We start from the raw sequence: 17441 nt of genomic DNA, 5'->3' as shown, positions 1-17441 counted from the left end.
ACTAAACATGACTCACTCAGTTCCAGGTTGGACTTCAGACTGAACATGACTCACTGAGTTCCAGGTTGGACTTCAGACTAAACATGACTCACTAAGTTCCAGGTTGGACTCCATACTAAACATGACTCACTCAGTTCCAGGTTGGACTTCAGACTAAACATGACTCACTGAGTTCCAGGTTGGACTCCATACTAAACATGACTCACTCAGTTCCAGGTTGGACTTCAGACTAAACATGACTCACTGAGTTCCAGGTTGGACTACAAACTAAACATGACTCACTCAGTTCCAGGTTGGACTTCAGAATAAACATGACTCACTGAGTTCCAGGTTGTATGGTGTTTCAGGTTTCTGTTGGTTGTTTGCTGTAGACCATTTGCTGTAAATCTTGGAAATAAGAATCTTTGGTTGTAGGAATAATTCCAGGTAGTTTTGTCCAAAATCAGGTTGTAGATATGGAGTTTTCATTTGGAGTGAATGTTATATTATGGAGGGTATTATCCTATATATATCCTTGTGGAAAAATGTAAGTTTATTAAAGTAACTCTAATCTATCTTTTTGTAAAAACATCCTGAAAATGTGTGAGCTCACATGCAGCTGTGTCTCTTTGTCTCCATCTCTTTCTCTATCTCTCTGTCGCGCTCTCTCTCTCTCTCTCTCTCTCTCTCTCTCTCTCTCTCTCTCTCTCTCTCTCTGTATATATTCTCAAGAGGAAGTGTAGATGGGTGAGGAGAGGTGGGTGGCGGGATGGACAGGCTACAAGTCATTAGAGTTTAGATACAGTTAGTGATCGACACATGGAGATGGAACGAACCTGTTTTCAACTCTGTGAGTTGAATATTATCTAAATGGTTTAATATATATATGTGGTTTAAAATCTTTATGGTTTTATATCTATATAGTTTAAAAATTATATAGTTTAATATCAATATAGTTTAATATCTATATAGTTTAATATCTGTATAGTTTAGTATCAATATAGTTTCATATCTATATGGTTTAAAATCTATGTAAAATCTTTATGGTTTTATATCTATATAGTTTAAAAATTATATAGTTTAATATCAATATAGTTTAATATCTATATAGTTTAATATCTGTATAGTTTAGTATCAATATAGTTTCATATCTATATGGTTTAAAATCTATGTAGTTTAATATCTATATAGTTTAATATCTATATAGTTTAATATCTGTATAGTTTAATATCTATATAGTTTAATATCTATATGGTTTAATATCTATATAGTTTAATATCTATATAGTTTAATATCTATATAGTTTAATATCAATATAGTTTAATATCTATATAGTTTAATATCTGTATAGTTTAGTATCAATATAGTTTCATATCTATATAGTTTAATATCTATATATTTTCATATCTGTATGGTTTAATACCTAAATAGTTTAATATCTATATAGTTTAATGTCTGTATGGTTTAATATCTATGTCGTTTAATATCTTTATGGTTTAATATCTATATGGTTTTGGAGAGTCTATCCTAAGGAAATATAATAATTTACCTTCAGACGAGTCCCTTGACACTTGTGGTGGTCGTAGAGTCTCCCCTTTCCATAGTGGGGTCATATTAGTTTGTAGCTGAGAGTCTCCCCTTTCCATAGTGGGGTCATATTAGTTTGTAGCTGAGTCTCCTCTTTCCATAGTGGGGTCATATTAGTTTGTAGCTGAGTCTCCCCCTTCCATCGTGGGGTCATATTAGTTTGTAGCTGAGTCTCCCCCTTCCATCGTGGGGTCATATTAGTTTGTAGCTGAGAGTCTCCTCTTTCCATAGTGGGGTCATATTAGTTTGTAGCTGAGTCTCCCCCTTCCATCGTGGGGTCATATTAGTTTGTAGCTGAGTCTCCCCCTTCCATAGTGGGGTCATATTAGTTTGTAGCTGAGTCTCCTGTTTCCATAGTGGGGTCATGTTAGTTTGTAGCTGAGAGTCTCCTCTTTCCATAGTGGGGTCATGTTAGTTTGTAGCTGAGAGTCTCCCCTTTCCATAGTGGGATCATGTTAGTTTGTAGCTGAGTCTCCTGTTTCCATAGTGGGGTCATGTTAGTTTGTAGCTGAGTCTCCTCTTTCCATAGTGGGGTCATGTTAGTTTGTAGCTGAGAGTCTCCCCTTTCCATAGTGGGGTCATATTAGTTTGTAGCTGAGTCTCCTCTTTCCATAGTAGGGTCATATTAGTTTGTAGCTGAGTCTCCTCTTTCCATCGTGGGGTCATATTAGTTTGTAGCTGAGTCTCCTCTTTCCATCGTGGGGTCATATTAGTTTGTATCTGAGTCTCCTCTTTCCATAGTGGGGTCATATTAGTTTGTAGCTGAGTCTCCTATTTCCATAGTGGGGTCATATTAGTTTGTAGCTGAGTCTCCTGTTTCCATAGTAGGGTAATATTAGTTTGTAGCTGAGTCTCCTGTTTCCATAGTAGGGTAATATTAGTTTGTAGCTGAGTCTCCTCTTTCCATCGTGGGGTCATATTAGTTTGTAGCTGAGTCTTCTCTTTCCATAGTGGGGTCATATTAGTTTGTAGCTGAGTCTCCCCCTTCCATAGTGGGGTCATATTAGTTTGTAGCTGAGTCCCCTTTCCATAGTAGGGTCAGATTAGTTTGTAGCTGAGAGTCTCCTCTTTCCATAGTGGGGTCATATTAGTTTGTAGCTGAGAGTCTCCTCTTTCCGTAGTGGGGTCATATTAGTTTGTACCTGAGTCTCCTCTTTCCATAGTGGGGTCATATTAGTTTGTAGCTGAGTCTCCCCTTTCCATAGTGGGGTCATATTAGTTTGTATCTGAGAGTCTCCTCTTTCCATAGTGGGGTCATATTAGTTTGTATCTGAGAGTCTCCTCTTTCCATAGTGGGGTCATGTAGTTTGTAGCTGAGTCTCCTCTTTCCATAGTGGGGTCATATTAGTTTGTAGCTGAGTCTCCTCTTTCCATAGTGGGGTCATATTAGTTTGTATCTGAGAGTCTCCTCTTTCCATAGTGGGGTCATATTAGTTTGTAGCTGAGAGTCTCCCCTTTCCATAGTGGGGTCATATTAGTTTGTATCTGAGAGTCTCCTCTTTCCATAGTGGGGTCATATTAGTTTGTATCTGAGAGTCTCCTCTTTCCATAGTGGGGTCATGTAGTTTGTAGCTGAGTCTCCTCTTTCCATAGTGGGGTCATATTAGTTTGTAGCTGAGAGTCTCCCCTTTCCATAGTGGGGTCATATTAGTTTGTAGCTGAGTCTCCCCTTTCCATAGTGGGGTCATATTAGTTTGTAGCTGAGTCTCCCCTTTCCATAGTGGGGTCATATTAGTTTGGAGCTGAGAGTCTCCTCTTTCCATAGTGGGGTCATATTAGTTTGTAGCTGAGAGTCTCCCCTTTCCATAGTGGGGTCATGTTAGTTTGTAGCTGAGAGTCTCCCCTTTCCATAGTGGGGTCATATTAGTTTGTATCTGAGTCTCCCCTTTCCATAGTGGGGTCATATTAGTTTGTAGCTGAGAGTCTCCTCTTTCCATAGTGGGGTAATATTAGTTTGTATCTGAGAGTCTCCTCTTTCCATAGTGGGGTCATGTAGTTTGTAGCTGAGTCTCCTCTTTCCATAGTGGGGTCATATTAGTTTGTAGCTGAGAGTCTCCCCTTTCCATAGTGGGGTCATATTAGTTTGTAGCTGAGAGTCTCCCCTTTCCATAGTGGGGTCATATTAGTTTGTAGCTGAGAGTCTCCTCTTTCCATAGTGGGGTCATATTAGTTTGTAGCTGAGTCTCCCCTTTCCATAGTGGGGTCATATTAGTTTGTACCTGAGTCTCCTCTTTCCATAGTGGGGTCATATTAGTTTGTACCTGAGTCTCCCAAACTGACTGAACAGCTGACTGACTTCAGACGAATCCCTTGACACTTTCCACTGCAGACAACAACAACAACAACAACAACAACAACAACAACAACAACAACAACAACTCTGACTACTAGGAAATTAATATCTGTGGTCCAGCCCTGTGTTTCCATCATGTACCATAGTGATAGTTCTCTCTTTGTGTTTCAGTGTTTCCATCATGTACCATAGTGATAGTTCTCTCTGTGTGTTTCAGCCTTTACATCATGTACAATGGTGATAGTTCTCTCTGTGCCTTTCAGTAATTACATCATGTACCATAGTAATAGTACTCTCTTTGTGTTTCAGTGTTTACATCATGGACCATAGCGATAGTTATCCCTGTGTGTTTCAATGTTTACATCATGTAAAATGGTGATAGTTCTCTCTGAGTGTTTCAGTGTTTACATCATGTACCATAGAGAGAGTTCTCTCTGTGTGTTTAAGTGTTTCCATCATGCACCATAGTGATAGTTATCTCTGTGTGTTTCAGTGTTTCCATCATGTACCATAGTGATAGTTCTCTGTGTGTGTTTCAGTGATTACATCATGTACCATAGTGATAGTTCTCTCTGTGTGGTTCAGTGTTTACATCATGTACCACCGTGATAGTTCTCTCTGTGTGTTTCAGTGTGTACATCATGTACCATAGTGATAGTTATCTCTGTGTATTTCAGTGTTTACACCATGCACCATGGTGATAGTACTCTCTGTGTGTTTCAGTGTTTACACCAAGTACCATAGTGAGAGTTCTCTCTGTGTGTTTCATTGTTTCCATCATGTACCATAGTGATAGTTCTCTCTGTGTGTTTCAGCCTTTACATCATGTACAATGGTGATAGTTCTCTCTGTGCCTTTCAGTAATTACATCATGGACAATAGCGATAGTTCTCTCTGTGTGTTTCAGTGTTTCCATCATGTACCATAGTGATAGTTCTCTCTGTGTGTTTCAGCCTTTACATCATGTACAATGGTGATAGTTCTCTCTGTGTGTTTCAGTGTTTACATCATGTACCATAGTGATAGTTCTCTCTGTGTGTTTCAGTGTTTCCATCATGTACCATAGTGATAGTTCTCTCTGTGTGTTTCAGTGTTTCCATCGTGTACCGTAGTGATAAGTCTCTCTGTGTGTTTCAGTCTTTACATCATGTACCATAGTGATATATCTCTCTCTCTGTTTCATTGTTTACATCATGTACCATAGTCATAGTTCTCTCTGTGTATTTCGGTGTTTACACAATGTATCATGGTGAAAGTTCTCTCTGTGTGTTTCAGTGTTTCCATCATGTACCATAGTAATAGTACTCTCTGTGTGTTTCAGTGTTTACACCAAGTACCATAGTGATAGTTCTCTCTGTGTGTTTCTGTGTTTACATCATGGACCATAGTGATAGTTATCCCTGTGTGTTTCAATGTTTACATCATGTAAAATGGTGATAGTTCTCTCTGAGTGTTTCAGTGTTTACATCATGTACCATAGAGAGAGTTCTCTCTGTGTGTTTAAGTGTTTCCATCATGCACCATAGTGATAGTTATCTCTGTGTGTTTCAGTGTTTCCATCATGTACCATAGTGATAGTTCTCTGTGTGTGTTTCAGTGTGTACATCATGTACCATAGTGATAGTTATCTCTGTGTATTTCAGTGTTTACACCATGCACCATGGTGATAGTTCTCTCTGTGTGTTTCAGTGTTTCCATCATGTACCATGGTGATAGTTCTCTCTGTGTGTTTCAGTGTTTCCATCATGTACCATAGTGATAGCTCTCTCTGTGTGTTTCAGTGTTTCCATCATGTACCATAGTGATAGTTCTCTCTGTGTGTTTCATTGTTTACACCATGTACCATTGCGATAGTTATCTCTGTGTTTCAGTGATTACATCATGTACCATAGTGATAGCTCTCTCTGTGTGTTTCAGTGTTTCCATCATGTACCATAGTGATAGTTCTCTCTGTGTGTTTCAGTGTTTCCATCGTGTACCGTAGTGATAAGTCTCTCTGTGTGTTTCAGTCTTTACATCATGTACCATAGTGATATATCTCTCTCTCTGTTTCATTGTTTACATCATGTACCATAGTCATAGTTCTCTCTGTGTATTTGGGTGTTTACACCATGTATCATGGTGAAAGTTCTCTCTGTGTGTTTCAGTGTTTCCATCATGTACCATGGTGATAGTTCTCTCTGTGTGTTTTAGTGTTTCCATCATGTACCATAGTGATAGCTCTCTCTGTGTGTTTCAGTGTTTCCATCATGTACCATAGTGATAGTTCTCTCTGTGTGTATCAGTGTTTACATCATGTACCATAGTGATAGTTCTCTCTGTGTGTTTCAGTGTTTCCATCGTGTACCGTAGTGATAAGTCTCTCTGTGTGTTTCAGTCTTTACATCATGTACCATAGTGATATATCTCTCTCTCTGTTTCATTGTTTACATCATGTACCATAGTCATAGTTCTCTCTGTGTATTTGGGTGTTTACACCATGTATCATGGTGAAAGTTCTCTCTGTGTGTTTCAGTGTTTCCATCATGTACCATGGTGATAGTTCTCTCTGTGTGTTTTAGTGTTTCCATCATGTACCATAGTGATAGCTCTCTCTGTGTGTTTCAGTGTTTCCATCATGTACCATAGTGATAGTTCTCTCTGTGTGTATCAGTGTTTACATCATGTACCATAGTGATAGTTCTCTCTGTGTGTTTCATTGTTTACACCATGTACCATTGCGATAGTTATCTCTGTGTTTCAGTGATTACATCATGTACCATAGTGATAGCTCTCTCTGTGTGTTTCAGTGTTTCCATCATGTACCATAGTGATAGTTCTCTCTGTGTGTTTCAGTGTTTCCATCGTGTACCGTAGTGATAAGTCTCTCTGTGTGTTTCAGTCTTTACATCATGTACCATAGTGATATATCTCTCTCTCTGTTTCATTGTTTACATCATGTACCATAGTCATAGTTCTCTCTGTGTATTTGGGTGTTTACACCATGTATCATGGTGAAAGTTCTCTCTGTGTGTTTCAGTGTTTCCATCATGTACCATGGTGATAGTTCTCTCTGTGTGTTTTAGTGTTTCCATCATGTACCATAGTGATAGCTCTCTCTGTGTGTTTCAGTGTTTCCATCATGTACCATAGTGATAGTTCTCTCTGTGTGTATCAGTGTTTACATCATGTACCATAGTGATAGTTCTCTCTGTGTGTTTCATTGTTTACATCATGGACCATAGTGATATTTATCGCTGTGTGTTTCAATGTTTACATCATGTAAAATGGTGATAGTTCTCTCTGAGTGTTTCAGTGTTTACATCATGTACCATAGAGAGAGTTCTCTCTGTGTGTTTAAGTGTTTACATAATGTACCATAGTGATAGTTCTCTCTGTGTGGTTCAGTGTTTACATCATGTACCACCGTGATAGTTCTCTCTGTGTGTTTCAGTGTGTACATCATGTACCATAGTGATAGTTATCTCTGTGTATTTCAGTGTCTACACCATGCACCATGGTGATAGTTCTCTCTGTGTGTTTCAGTGTTTACATCATGTACCATAGTGATAGTTCTCTGTGTGTGTTTCAGTGATTACATCAAGTACCATAGTGATAGCTCTCTCTGTGTGTATCAGTGTTTACATCATGTACCATAGTGATAGTTCTCTCTGTGTGTTTAAGTGATTACATCAAGTACCATAGTGATAGCTCTCTCTGTGTGTATCAGTGTTTACATCATGTACCATAGTGATAGTTCTCTCTGTGTGTTTAATTGTTTACATCATGTACCATTGTGATAGTTATCTCTGTGTATTTCAGTGTTTACATTATGTACCATAGTGATATCTCTCTCTGTGTGTATCAGTGTTTACATCATGTACCATAGTGATAGTTCTCTCTGTGTGGTTCAGTGTTTACATCATGTACCACCGTGATAGTTCTCTCTGTGTGTTTCAGTGTGTACATCATGTACCATAGTAATAGTTATCTCTGTGTATTTCAGTGTTTACACCATGCACCATGGTGATAGTTCTCTCTGTGTGTTTCAGTGTTTCCATCATGTACCATAGTGATAGCTCTCTCTGTGTGTTTCAGTGTTTAAACCAAGTACCATAGTGATAGTTATCTCTGTGTGTTTCAGTGTTTCCATCATGTACCATAGTGATAGTTCTCTGTGTGTGTTTCAGTGATTACATCATGTACCATTGCGATAGTTACCTCTGTGTGTTTCAGTGTTTACATAATGTACCATAGTGATAGTTCTCTCTGTGTGGTTCAGTGTTTACATCATGTACCACCGTGATAGTTCTCTCTGTGTGTTTCAGTGTGTACATCATGTACTATAGTGATAGTTCACTGTGTGTTTCGGTGATTACATCATGTACCATAGTCATAGTTTTCTCTGTGTATTTCGGTGTTTACACCATGTATCATGGTGAAAGTTCTCTCTGTGTGTTTCAGTGTTTCCATCATGTACCATAGTAATAATACTCTCTGTGTGTTTCAGTGTTTACACCAAGTACCATAGTGATAGTTCTCTCTGTGTGTTTCTGTGTTTACATCATGGACCATAGTGATAGTTATCCCTGTGTGTTTCAATGTTTACATCATGTAAAATGGTGATAGTTCTCTCTGAGTGTTTCAGTGTTTACATCATGTACCATAGAGAGAGTTCTCTCTGTGTGTTTAAGTGTTTACATAATGTACCATAGTGATAGTTCTCTCTGTGTGGTTCAGTGTTTACATCATGTACCACCGTGATAGTTCTCTCTGTGTGTTTCAGTGTGTACATCATGTACCATAGTGATAGTTATCTCTGTGTATTTCAGTGTCTACACCATGCACCATGGTGATAGTTCTCTCTGTGTGTTTCAGTGTTTACATCATGTACCATAGTGATAGTTCTCTGTGTGTGTTTCAGTGATTACATCATGTACCATAGTGATATCTCTCTCTGTGTGTATCAGTGTTTACATCATGTACCATAGTGATAGTTCTCTCTGTGTGGTTCAGTGTTTACATCATGTACCACCGTGATAGTTCTCTCTGTGTGTTTCAGTGTGTACATCATGTACCATAGTAATAGTTATCTCTGTGTATTTCAGTGTTTACACCATGCACCATGGTGATATCTCTCTCTGTGTGTTTCAGTGTTTACACCAAGTACCATAGTGATAGTTATCTCTGTGTATTTCAGTGTCTACACCATGCACCATGGTGATAGTTCTCTCTGTGTGTTTCAGTGTTTACATCATGTACCATAGTGATAGTTCTCTGTGTGTGTTTCAGTGATTACATCATGTACCATAGTGATAGCTCTCTCTGTGTGTATCAGTGTTTACATCATGTACCATAGTGATAGTTCTCTCTGTGTGTTTCATTGTTTACATCATGTACCATTGTGATAGTTATCTCTGTGTATTTCAGTGTTTACATTATGTACCATAGTGATAGTTCTCTCTTTGTGTTTCAGTGTTTACATCATGTACAAAAGTGATAGTTATCTCTGTGTGTTTCATTGTTTCCATCATGTACCATAGTGATAGTTCTCTGTGTGTGTTTCAGTGATTACATCATGTACCATACTGATATCTCTCTCTGTGTGTATCAGTGTTTACACCATGCACCATGGTGATAGTTCTCTCTGTGTGTTTCAGTGTTTCCATCATGTACCATAGTGATAGCTCTCTCTGTGTGTTTCAGTGTTTACACCAAGTACCATAGTGATAGTTCTCTCTGTGTGTTTCTGTGTTTACATCATGGACCATAGTGATAGTTATCTCTGTGTGTTTCAGTGTTTCCATCATGTACCATAGTGATAGTTCTCTGTGTGTGTTTCAGTGATTACATCATGTACCATTGCGATAGTTACCTCTGTGTGTTTCAGTGTTTACATAATGTACCATAGTGATAGTTCTCTCTGTGTGGTTCAGTGTTTACATCATGTACCACCGTGATAGTTCTCTCTGTGTGTTTCAGTGTGTACATCATGTACCATAGTGATAGTTCACTGTGTGTTTCGGTGATTACATCATGTACCATAGTCATAGTTCTCTCTGTGTATTTCGGTGTTTACACCATGTATCATGGTGAAAGTTCTCTCTGTGTGTTTCAGTGTTTCCATCATGTACCATAGTAATAGTACTCTCTGTGTGTTTCAGTGTTTACACCAAGTACCATAGTGATAGTTCTCTCTGTGTGTTTCTGTGTTTACATCATGGACCATAGTGATAGTTATCCCTGTGTGTTTCAATGTTTACATCATGTAAAATGGTGATAGTTCTCTCTGAGTGTTTCAGTGTTTACATCATGTACCATAGAGAGAGTTCTCTCTGTGTGTTTAAGTGTTTACATAATGTACCATAGTGATAGTTCTCTCTGTGTGGTTCAGTGTTTACATCATGTACCATAGTAATAGTCCTCTCTGTGTGTTTGAGTGTTTCCATCATGTACCATCGTGATAGTTCTCTCTGTGTGTTTCAGTGTGTACATCATGTACCATAGTGATAGTTATCTCTGTGTATTTCAGTGTTTACATCATGTACCATTGTGATAGTTCTCTCTGTGTGTTTCAGTGTTTACATCATGTACTATTGTTATAGTTCTCTCTGTGTGTTTCAGTGTTTACATCATGTACCATAGTGATAGCTCTCTCTGTGTGTTTCAGTGTTTACACCAAGTACCATAGTGATAGTTCTCTCTGTGTGTTTCTGTGTTTACATCTTGGACCATAGTGATAGTTATCCCTGTGTGTTTCAATGTTTACATCATGTAAAATGGTGATAGTTCTCTCTGAGTGTTTCAGTGTTTACATCATTTACCATAGTGATAGTTATCTCTGTGTGTTTCATTGTTTACACCATGTACCATTGTGATAGTTATCTCTGTGTATTTCAGTGTTTACATTATGTACCATGGTGATAGTTCTCTCTTTGTGTTTCAGTGTTTACACCATGTACCAAAGTGATAGTTCTCTCTGTGTGTTTCATTGTTTCCATCATGTACCATAGTGATAGTTCTCTCTGTGCCTTTCAGTAATTACATCATGGACAATATCGATAGTTCTCTCTGTGTGTTTCAGTGTTTCCATCATGTACCATAGTGATAAGTCTATCTGTGTGTTTCAGTCTTTACATCATGTACCATAGTGATATATCTCTCTCTCTGTTTCATTGTTTACATCATGTACTATAGTGATAGTTCTCTCTGTGTATTTCGGTGTTTACATCATGTACCATAGAGAGAGTTCTCTCTGTGTGTTTAAGTGTTTCCATCATGCACCATAGTGATAGTTCTCTCTGTGTGTTTCAGTGTTTCCATCATGTACCATAGTAATAGTCCTCTCTGTGTGTTTGAGTGTTTCCATCATGTACCATCGTGATATTTATCTCTGTGTGTTTCAGTGTTTACATCATGTACCATTGTGATAGTTCTCTCTGTGTGTTTCAGTGTTTACATCATGTACCATAGTGATAGTTCTCTCTGTGTGTTTCAGTGTTTCCATCATGTACCATAGTGATAGCTCTCTCTGTGTTTTTCAGTGTTTACATCATGTACCACATTGATAGTTATCTGTGTGTTTGAGTGTTTCCATCATGTACCATAGTGATAGTTCTCTCTGTGTGGTTCAGTGTTTATATTATGTACCATAGTGATAGTTATCTCTGTGTGTTTCAGTGTTAATATTATGTACCATAGTGATAGTTATCTCTGTGTGTTTCAGTGTTTCAGTGTTTCCATCATGTACCATAGTGATAGTTCTCTCTGTGTGGTTCAGTGTTTATATCATGTACCACAGTGATAGTTCTCTCTGTGTGTTTCAGTGCTGTTGAGTACACTGGTATACTGTAGCCTCGGACAAGGTGGAGGTGAGTACATTTCTCTATATTCATCACCTGTTCTATAATAGTAACATTTATCTATATTCATCACCTGTTCTATAATAGTAACATTTCTCTATATTCATCACCTGTTCTATAATAGTAACATTTCTCTATATTCATCACCTGTTCTATAATAGTAACATTTCTCTATATTCATCACCTGTTCTATAATAGCAACATTTCTCTATATTCATCACCTGTTCTACAAAAGTAACATTTCTCTATATTCATCACCTGTTCTATAATAGTATAATGTATTCCTGTCTCTTCATTGGTTGTGACTTCATATCAGTCTACACCAACCCTTCATATCGGTCTCCAGTCCTTATTGTCTTAGTAAAGAAGGTACCTGGCCGTATCAGCATCACTACTCTGGACGGTTCTGACTTGTTCCCCCTTTGGCCGCCTTTCCTTACAGTTCTCTGCTGCCAATGACTGGAACAAACTGCAAAAATCGCTCTCTTATCTCCCTCACTAAATTCAAGCTCCAGCTGTCAGGGCAGCTCACAGATCACTGTGTTACGACAAATGAGTGAGGAGGTGTGGAGTCAGGCGCAGAGAGCAAAAGATGTGGGAAAAAACATGCTTTAATGTCCAGGAAAAATAACATGAACAAAAGTAGGAAAACGAATGATCAGAAATAATAACGGACAGCGCAAAACCCAAAATACAAACAAAATACACTCAAACACAGAACAGACGAACGAAACAGAAGCGGGCTGAACAAACTATATATATCCCCACCCAAACAACCAAACAAGAAACAGGTGATACCAATCAGACAAAACCAAAGGAACACAGAACAACGGTGATAGCTAACAGACCGGCGACGACGGCGCCGAGCGCCACCCGAACAAGAAGGGGAGTCACCTTCGGTAATATTCGTGACACACTGCACCTGCACATAGCCCATCTGTAAATAGCCCATCCAACTACCTCATCCCCATACTGTATTTATTTATTTATTTTGCTCCTTTGCAACCCAATGTCTCTACTTGCACATTCATCTTCTGCACATCTATCATTCCAGTGTTTAATTGCTATATTGCAATTACTTCGACACTATGGCCTATTTTATTGCCTTTACCTCCCTTATCTAACCTCATTTGCACACACTGTATATATACTTTTTTTCTAATGTATTATTGACTGTATGTTTGTTTAATCCATGTGTAACTCTGTGTTGTTGTTTGTGTCGAACTGCTTTGCTTTATCTTGGCCATGTCGCAGTTGTAAATGAGAACTTGTTCTCAACTAGCCACCTGGTTAAATAAAGGTGTTCTCAACTGGCCTACCTGGTTAAATAAAGGTGTTCTCAACTGGCCACCTGGTTAAATAAAGGTGTTCTCAACTGGCCTACCTGGTTAAATAAAGGTGTTCTCAACTGGCGTACCTGGTTAAATAAAGGTGTTCTCAACTAGCCACCTGGTTAAATAAAGGTGAAATAAACATAAAAAAGAGAGCAAAGACAGATAATAAATGGTTGGTTAATAAATAAAGTGAAATAAAATAAATATATATATCAAACTTGTCACTATTTTTTGTGTCTAGGTTTTATAAAGCCTTGTCTCCAGGTCTCAGCCTACCCTCATCACCAGGTTAAACAGCTGGAGAATAGCCTCTTTCTGCTGTGTTTCAGCATCACTGTTCCAGGCTTCATCACTCTTAAGGGCCTGTATTTTAAAGTGTACATGAGACAATGCAACTCTATCTCTCCTTCTTTATCTCTCCCTTTCTTTCTCTCTCTCTTAGATCTCTCTCCTCCAGCGTCTCTGAGCGTCAGTCCTGACAGATCTCAGTTCTTTAAATTTGAGTCTGTCTCTCTGAGCTGTGAGGTTCAGGGGAACTCTGCTGGATGGAGAGTGATGAGGAACGCATCGAGAGGAATCCTTTCAGAGTGTAATACTGACTGGGGAAAACAACAGGGGTCTTCATGCAACGTGTCACTAACACCATCAGACAGTGGAGTGTACTGGTGTGAGTCTGGGTCTGGAGAACACAGCAATGCTGTCAACATCACAGTACCTGGTATGTCCACAAACACCATCTACTGACATTATAGTTGTGAGTGCCTCATCTGGTTTCAGAGAGCTGATGTTATGTTTATATATGATGTTTATATATTATATATAGCTGGAGCTGTGATCCTGGAGAGACCTGTTTATATATGATGTTTATATATTATATACAGCTGGAGCTGTGATCCTGGAGAGCTCTGTTTATATATGATGTTTATATATTATATACAGTTGGTGCTGTGATCCTGGAGAGCCCTGTTTATATATGATGTTTATATATTATATACAGCTGGAGCTGTGACCCTGGAGAGCCCTGTTTATATATGATGTTTATATATTATATACAGTTGGTGCTGTGATCCTGGAGAGCCCTGCCCTTCCTGTGACTGAGGGAGATTATGTGACTCTGCGCTGCAGATATCAGGGAACTCCCTCTGACCTCACAGCTGGTTTCTACAAAGATGGATCCCTCATCAGGACTGAGACTACAGGAGAGATGACCATCCCTGCAGTAGCCAAGTCAGATGAAGGACTCTACAAGTGTACCAACTCTGAAGGAGAATCACCAGAGAGCTGGATGACAGTGACAGGTGAGAATATGAGAAACCTTGACATTCAGGTTATATGGTTCTTCTTTACACTGTTAAGAGGTGCTGAAACCTGCATTATAAACTGGGTGGTTCTTCTTTACACTGTTAAGAGGTGCTGAAACCTGCATTATAAACTGGGTGGTTCTTCTTTACACTGTTAAGAGGTGCTGAAACCTGCATTATAAACTGGGGGGTTCTTCTTTACACTGTTAAGAGGTGATGAAACCTGCATTATAAACTGGGTGGTTCTTCATCTAAGATCAGATCACAGTTTCTAACTATTTACTGTGTTGTTTCCTCTGGTGTTTTTCAAGCTACCACCCCCCGCCCACCCACCCCATCCTCCTCTCCTCCCAAAGCCCTCCCCAACTCCCCCCCCCCCACTCTCCTCCTCCCTCTGTCTGTCTCTGGGTTGGTGGCTGCTCTCTCCATCTCTCTGATCATTCTACTGGTCCTGTTCTGCAAGAGGAACAAAGATGTAGCAGCTGAACCCAGAGATGTTACGTATGCTGACGTTAGAATCATACAGGAACCAGAATCCAGGAGAAGGAGAGGTACACACACACACACACACACACACACACACACACACACACACACACACACACACACACACACACACACACACACACACACACACACACACACACACAGTGTCTTTATGTCTTTAAACCATTGTCTCTTCTCCTCTAGAGAAGTCTCCAGGAGCTGATCGAGTCGACTCTGCAGTGAAGACTGTAGTACTGTATAAGACTCTAACATACAGCCATGTATAATGAGTATTCAACACCACAGGTACTGTAATACTGTATAACACTATAACACCATAGGTACTGTAATACTGTATAGCAGTGCTTTGGTTCAACAATAAGTACCTCGGTCAAGTCTTGATTTACTGGAGGAAATTGTGAGCCAACCAAGTATTTAAATCACTAATACAGTCTAATAATTTCTCCATGGAGCCTAAATCCTCTGGTGTCACAGAAATTGAAAATCGTGTATGGTCTGCGTAGCATTGAAAATCAATGCTGTGCTATCTGATAACTGATAAGGGGTAACCTATATAAACTGAACAGTACTTAATAATGCGTTCAGAACTACCCTGTGGGCAACAAGGTATAAATCCACAGTGGTGATCAGATAAAGCAACATCAACTATAGAGGATATGTCAATAGAAAGCCCCTTGGTAATAACCAGGTCCAGAGTATGGCTGTGGTTATGGGTGAGCCCAGTAGAAAGCCCCTTGGTAATAACCAGGTCCAGAGTATGGCTGTGGTTATGGGTGGGCCCAGTAGAAAGCCCCTTGGTAATAACCAGGCCCAGAGTATGACTGTGGTTATGGGTGGGCCCAGTAACATGTTGGATAAAGTCCATAGAGCTAAAATGATTCAGAAATTCAATGGCATTGGAGTCAGTCTTTTTGTCAACATTTAAATCGCCCAACACAATGATTTTTATCACAGTTCACAAGGACAATAGATCAGAGAAATCAGTAAATAACGTGGGCTATACAAGGTCATGATGCTCTGGTCTGGTGGCTGACATTTAAACAGTATAACATGATGCTCTGGTCTGGTTGCTGACATTTAAACAGTATAACATGATGCTCTGGTCTGGTTGCTGACATTTAAACAGTATAACATGATGCTCTGGTCTGGTGGCTGACATTTAAACAGTATAACATGATGCTCTGGTCTGGTGGCTGACATTTAAACAGTATAACATGATGCTCAAAATACCCAAAGTCACCAAGCCAAATATTCTTACAACTCAAAGCATTCGTAAAAATAGAGGCTGTCTCCACCCCACACATAGACATATCAGAGCAGTAGATCTGCAGTAGATCTGTGTCTGTTTGAGGTTGTAGCTGTTTGTGAACAACATCACCCATTGTTAAACACCTCTGTTCCTCTGTCACACATTTCATCATTTTTAGGTCATTTAACTCTTGTCCAGAGCAACTTACAGTAGTGAGTTGATACATTATTGTACTTTGTCCTGTACTGGTCCCCCGTGGGATTTGAACCTACAACCCTGGCACTGTAAGGGCCATTCTCTACCAACTGAGCCTCACAGGAAAACAACACACACACACACACAAGTGTATAACTGTATCTAACTACACATTAAACACTGAGACCTGTTGGGGTCTATAACTGTTCCTGTGGTGTTGGAAGTCTTCACTGTAGTAGACTGGATCAGCTCCTCTGTCCCCCACTCATCTCTCTCTCCTCTCTCTTTACCTAGTGACCCTGTTCATCAGAACGTCATGGTGTTGGAGGTCTTCACTATAGTAGACTGGATCTGCTCCCCTGACCCTCACTCATCTCTCTCTCCTCTCTCTTTACCTAGTGACCCTGTTCATCAGAACGTCATGGTGGAAGGAAAAATATGCTCTCTTCAGCAGCGGTGAATAACCACAACCCTGTCAGTCCATCTCTTAACTTCTCCTTTCTCTTATCTTCTCTCTCCCTCCTTCCTTTTTCACACCAACGGACTTATCTTTAGACACTGCAGCCTTGACCTCCATCAACAGCTTCAGCAACAGAGAGGTGCGAAGTTTCCACAACACAGTTAGAGTTAGTTTATCATGAGAACATACAGACACCACTGACTGGAACCAGCTGACAGTATCAGTTGTAAAGACGTCATTACTACTAACAGAAGGAAAGTTGTAGTGTTGTGTCCATGATGAATGATGTGAAGGCTTCAATGTGTTTTATATTCTAATTGTTTATGTAAAATTGTAAATTGCATTTTACTTGAATGTTATTGTGTGTTTATCTTGAGCAACACCAGTTTATGGTGCCAACTTGCCAAATAAAGCTTCCATGACCTGTCCACTAGATGGCAGTGCTCCATGTGTTGTATCCTGATCTGTCCACTAGATGGCAGTGTTCCATGTGTCCACTAGATGGCAGTGCTCCATTTGTCCACTAGATGGCAGTGCTCCATGTGTTGTATCCTGATCTGTCCACTAGATGGCAGTGTTCCATGTGTCCACTAGATGGCAGTGTTCCATGTGTCCACTAGATGGCAGTGTTCCATGTGTCCACTAGATGGCAGTGCTCCATGTGTTGTATCCTGATCTGTCCACTAGATGGCAGT

The 17441-nt window shown here is 39.5% G+C and overlaps 1 protein-coding gene across 3 annotated transcripts; it reads left to right on the top strand.

The window, feature by feature from the left end:
• Positions 1-749: 749 nt before the first annotated feature.
• Positions 750-17181, top strand: LOC135539269 (low affinity immunoglobulin gamma Fc region receptor III-A-like). Of its 3 annotated transcripts, none has more exons than XM_064965104.1 (7): positions 750-829; positions 11665-11709; positions 13477-13752; positions 14090-14332; positions 14647-14886; positions 15026-15127; positions 16842-17181. In XM_064965104.1, exons 1-6 carry the CDS (start codon positions 799-801, stop codon positions 15106-15108), a joined length of 918 nt encoding a protein of 305 aa, XP_064821176.1. In that variant the 5' UTR covers positions 750-798; the 3' UTR covers positions 15109-15127; positions 16842-17181. The 3 variants fall into 3 exon arrangements, with proteins under 3 accessions (XP_064821176.1, XP_064821174.1, XP_064821175.1); XM_064965102.1 differs by having other exon boundaries at positions 16686-17181; XM_064965103.1 differs by lacking the exon at positions 16842-17181 and adding an exon at positions 16581-16608.
• The last annotated feature ends 260 nt before the right edge of the window (positions 17182-17441 follow it).

This window comes from Oncorhynchus masou, unplaced genomic scaffold (genome assembly GCF_036934945.1).
Source record: "Oncorhynchus masou masou isolate Uvic2021 unplaced genomic scaffold, UVic_Omas_1.1 unplaced_scaffold_893, whole genome shotgun sequence".
NCBI lineage: Eukaryota > Metazoa > Chordata > Actinopteri > Salmoniformes > Salmonidae > Oncorhynchus > Oncorhynchus masou.
This window is presented reverse-complemented; position numbering and strand designations above follow the sequence as displayed.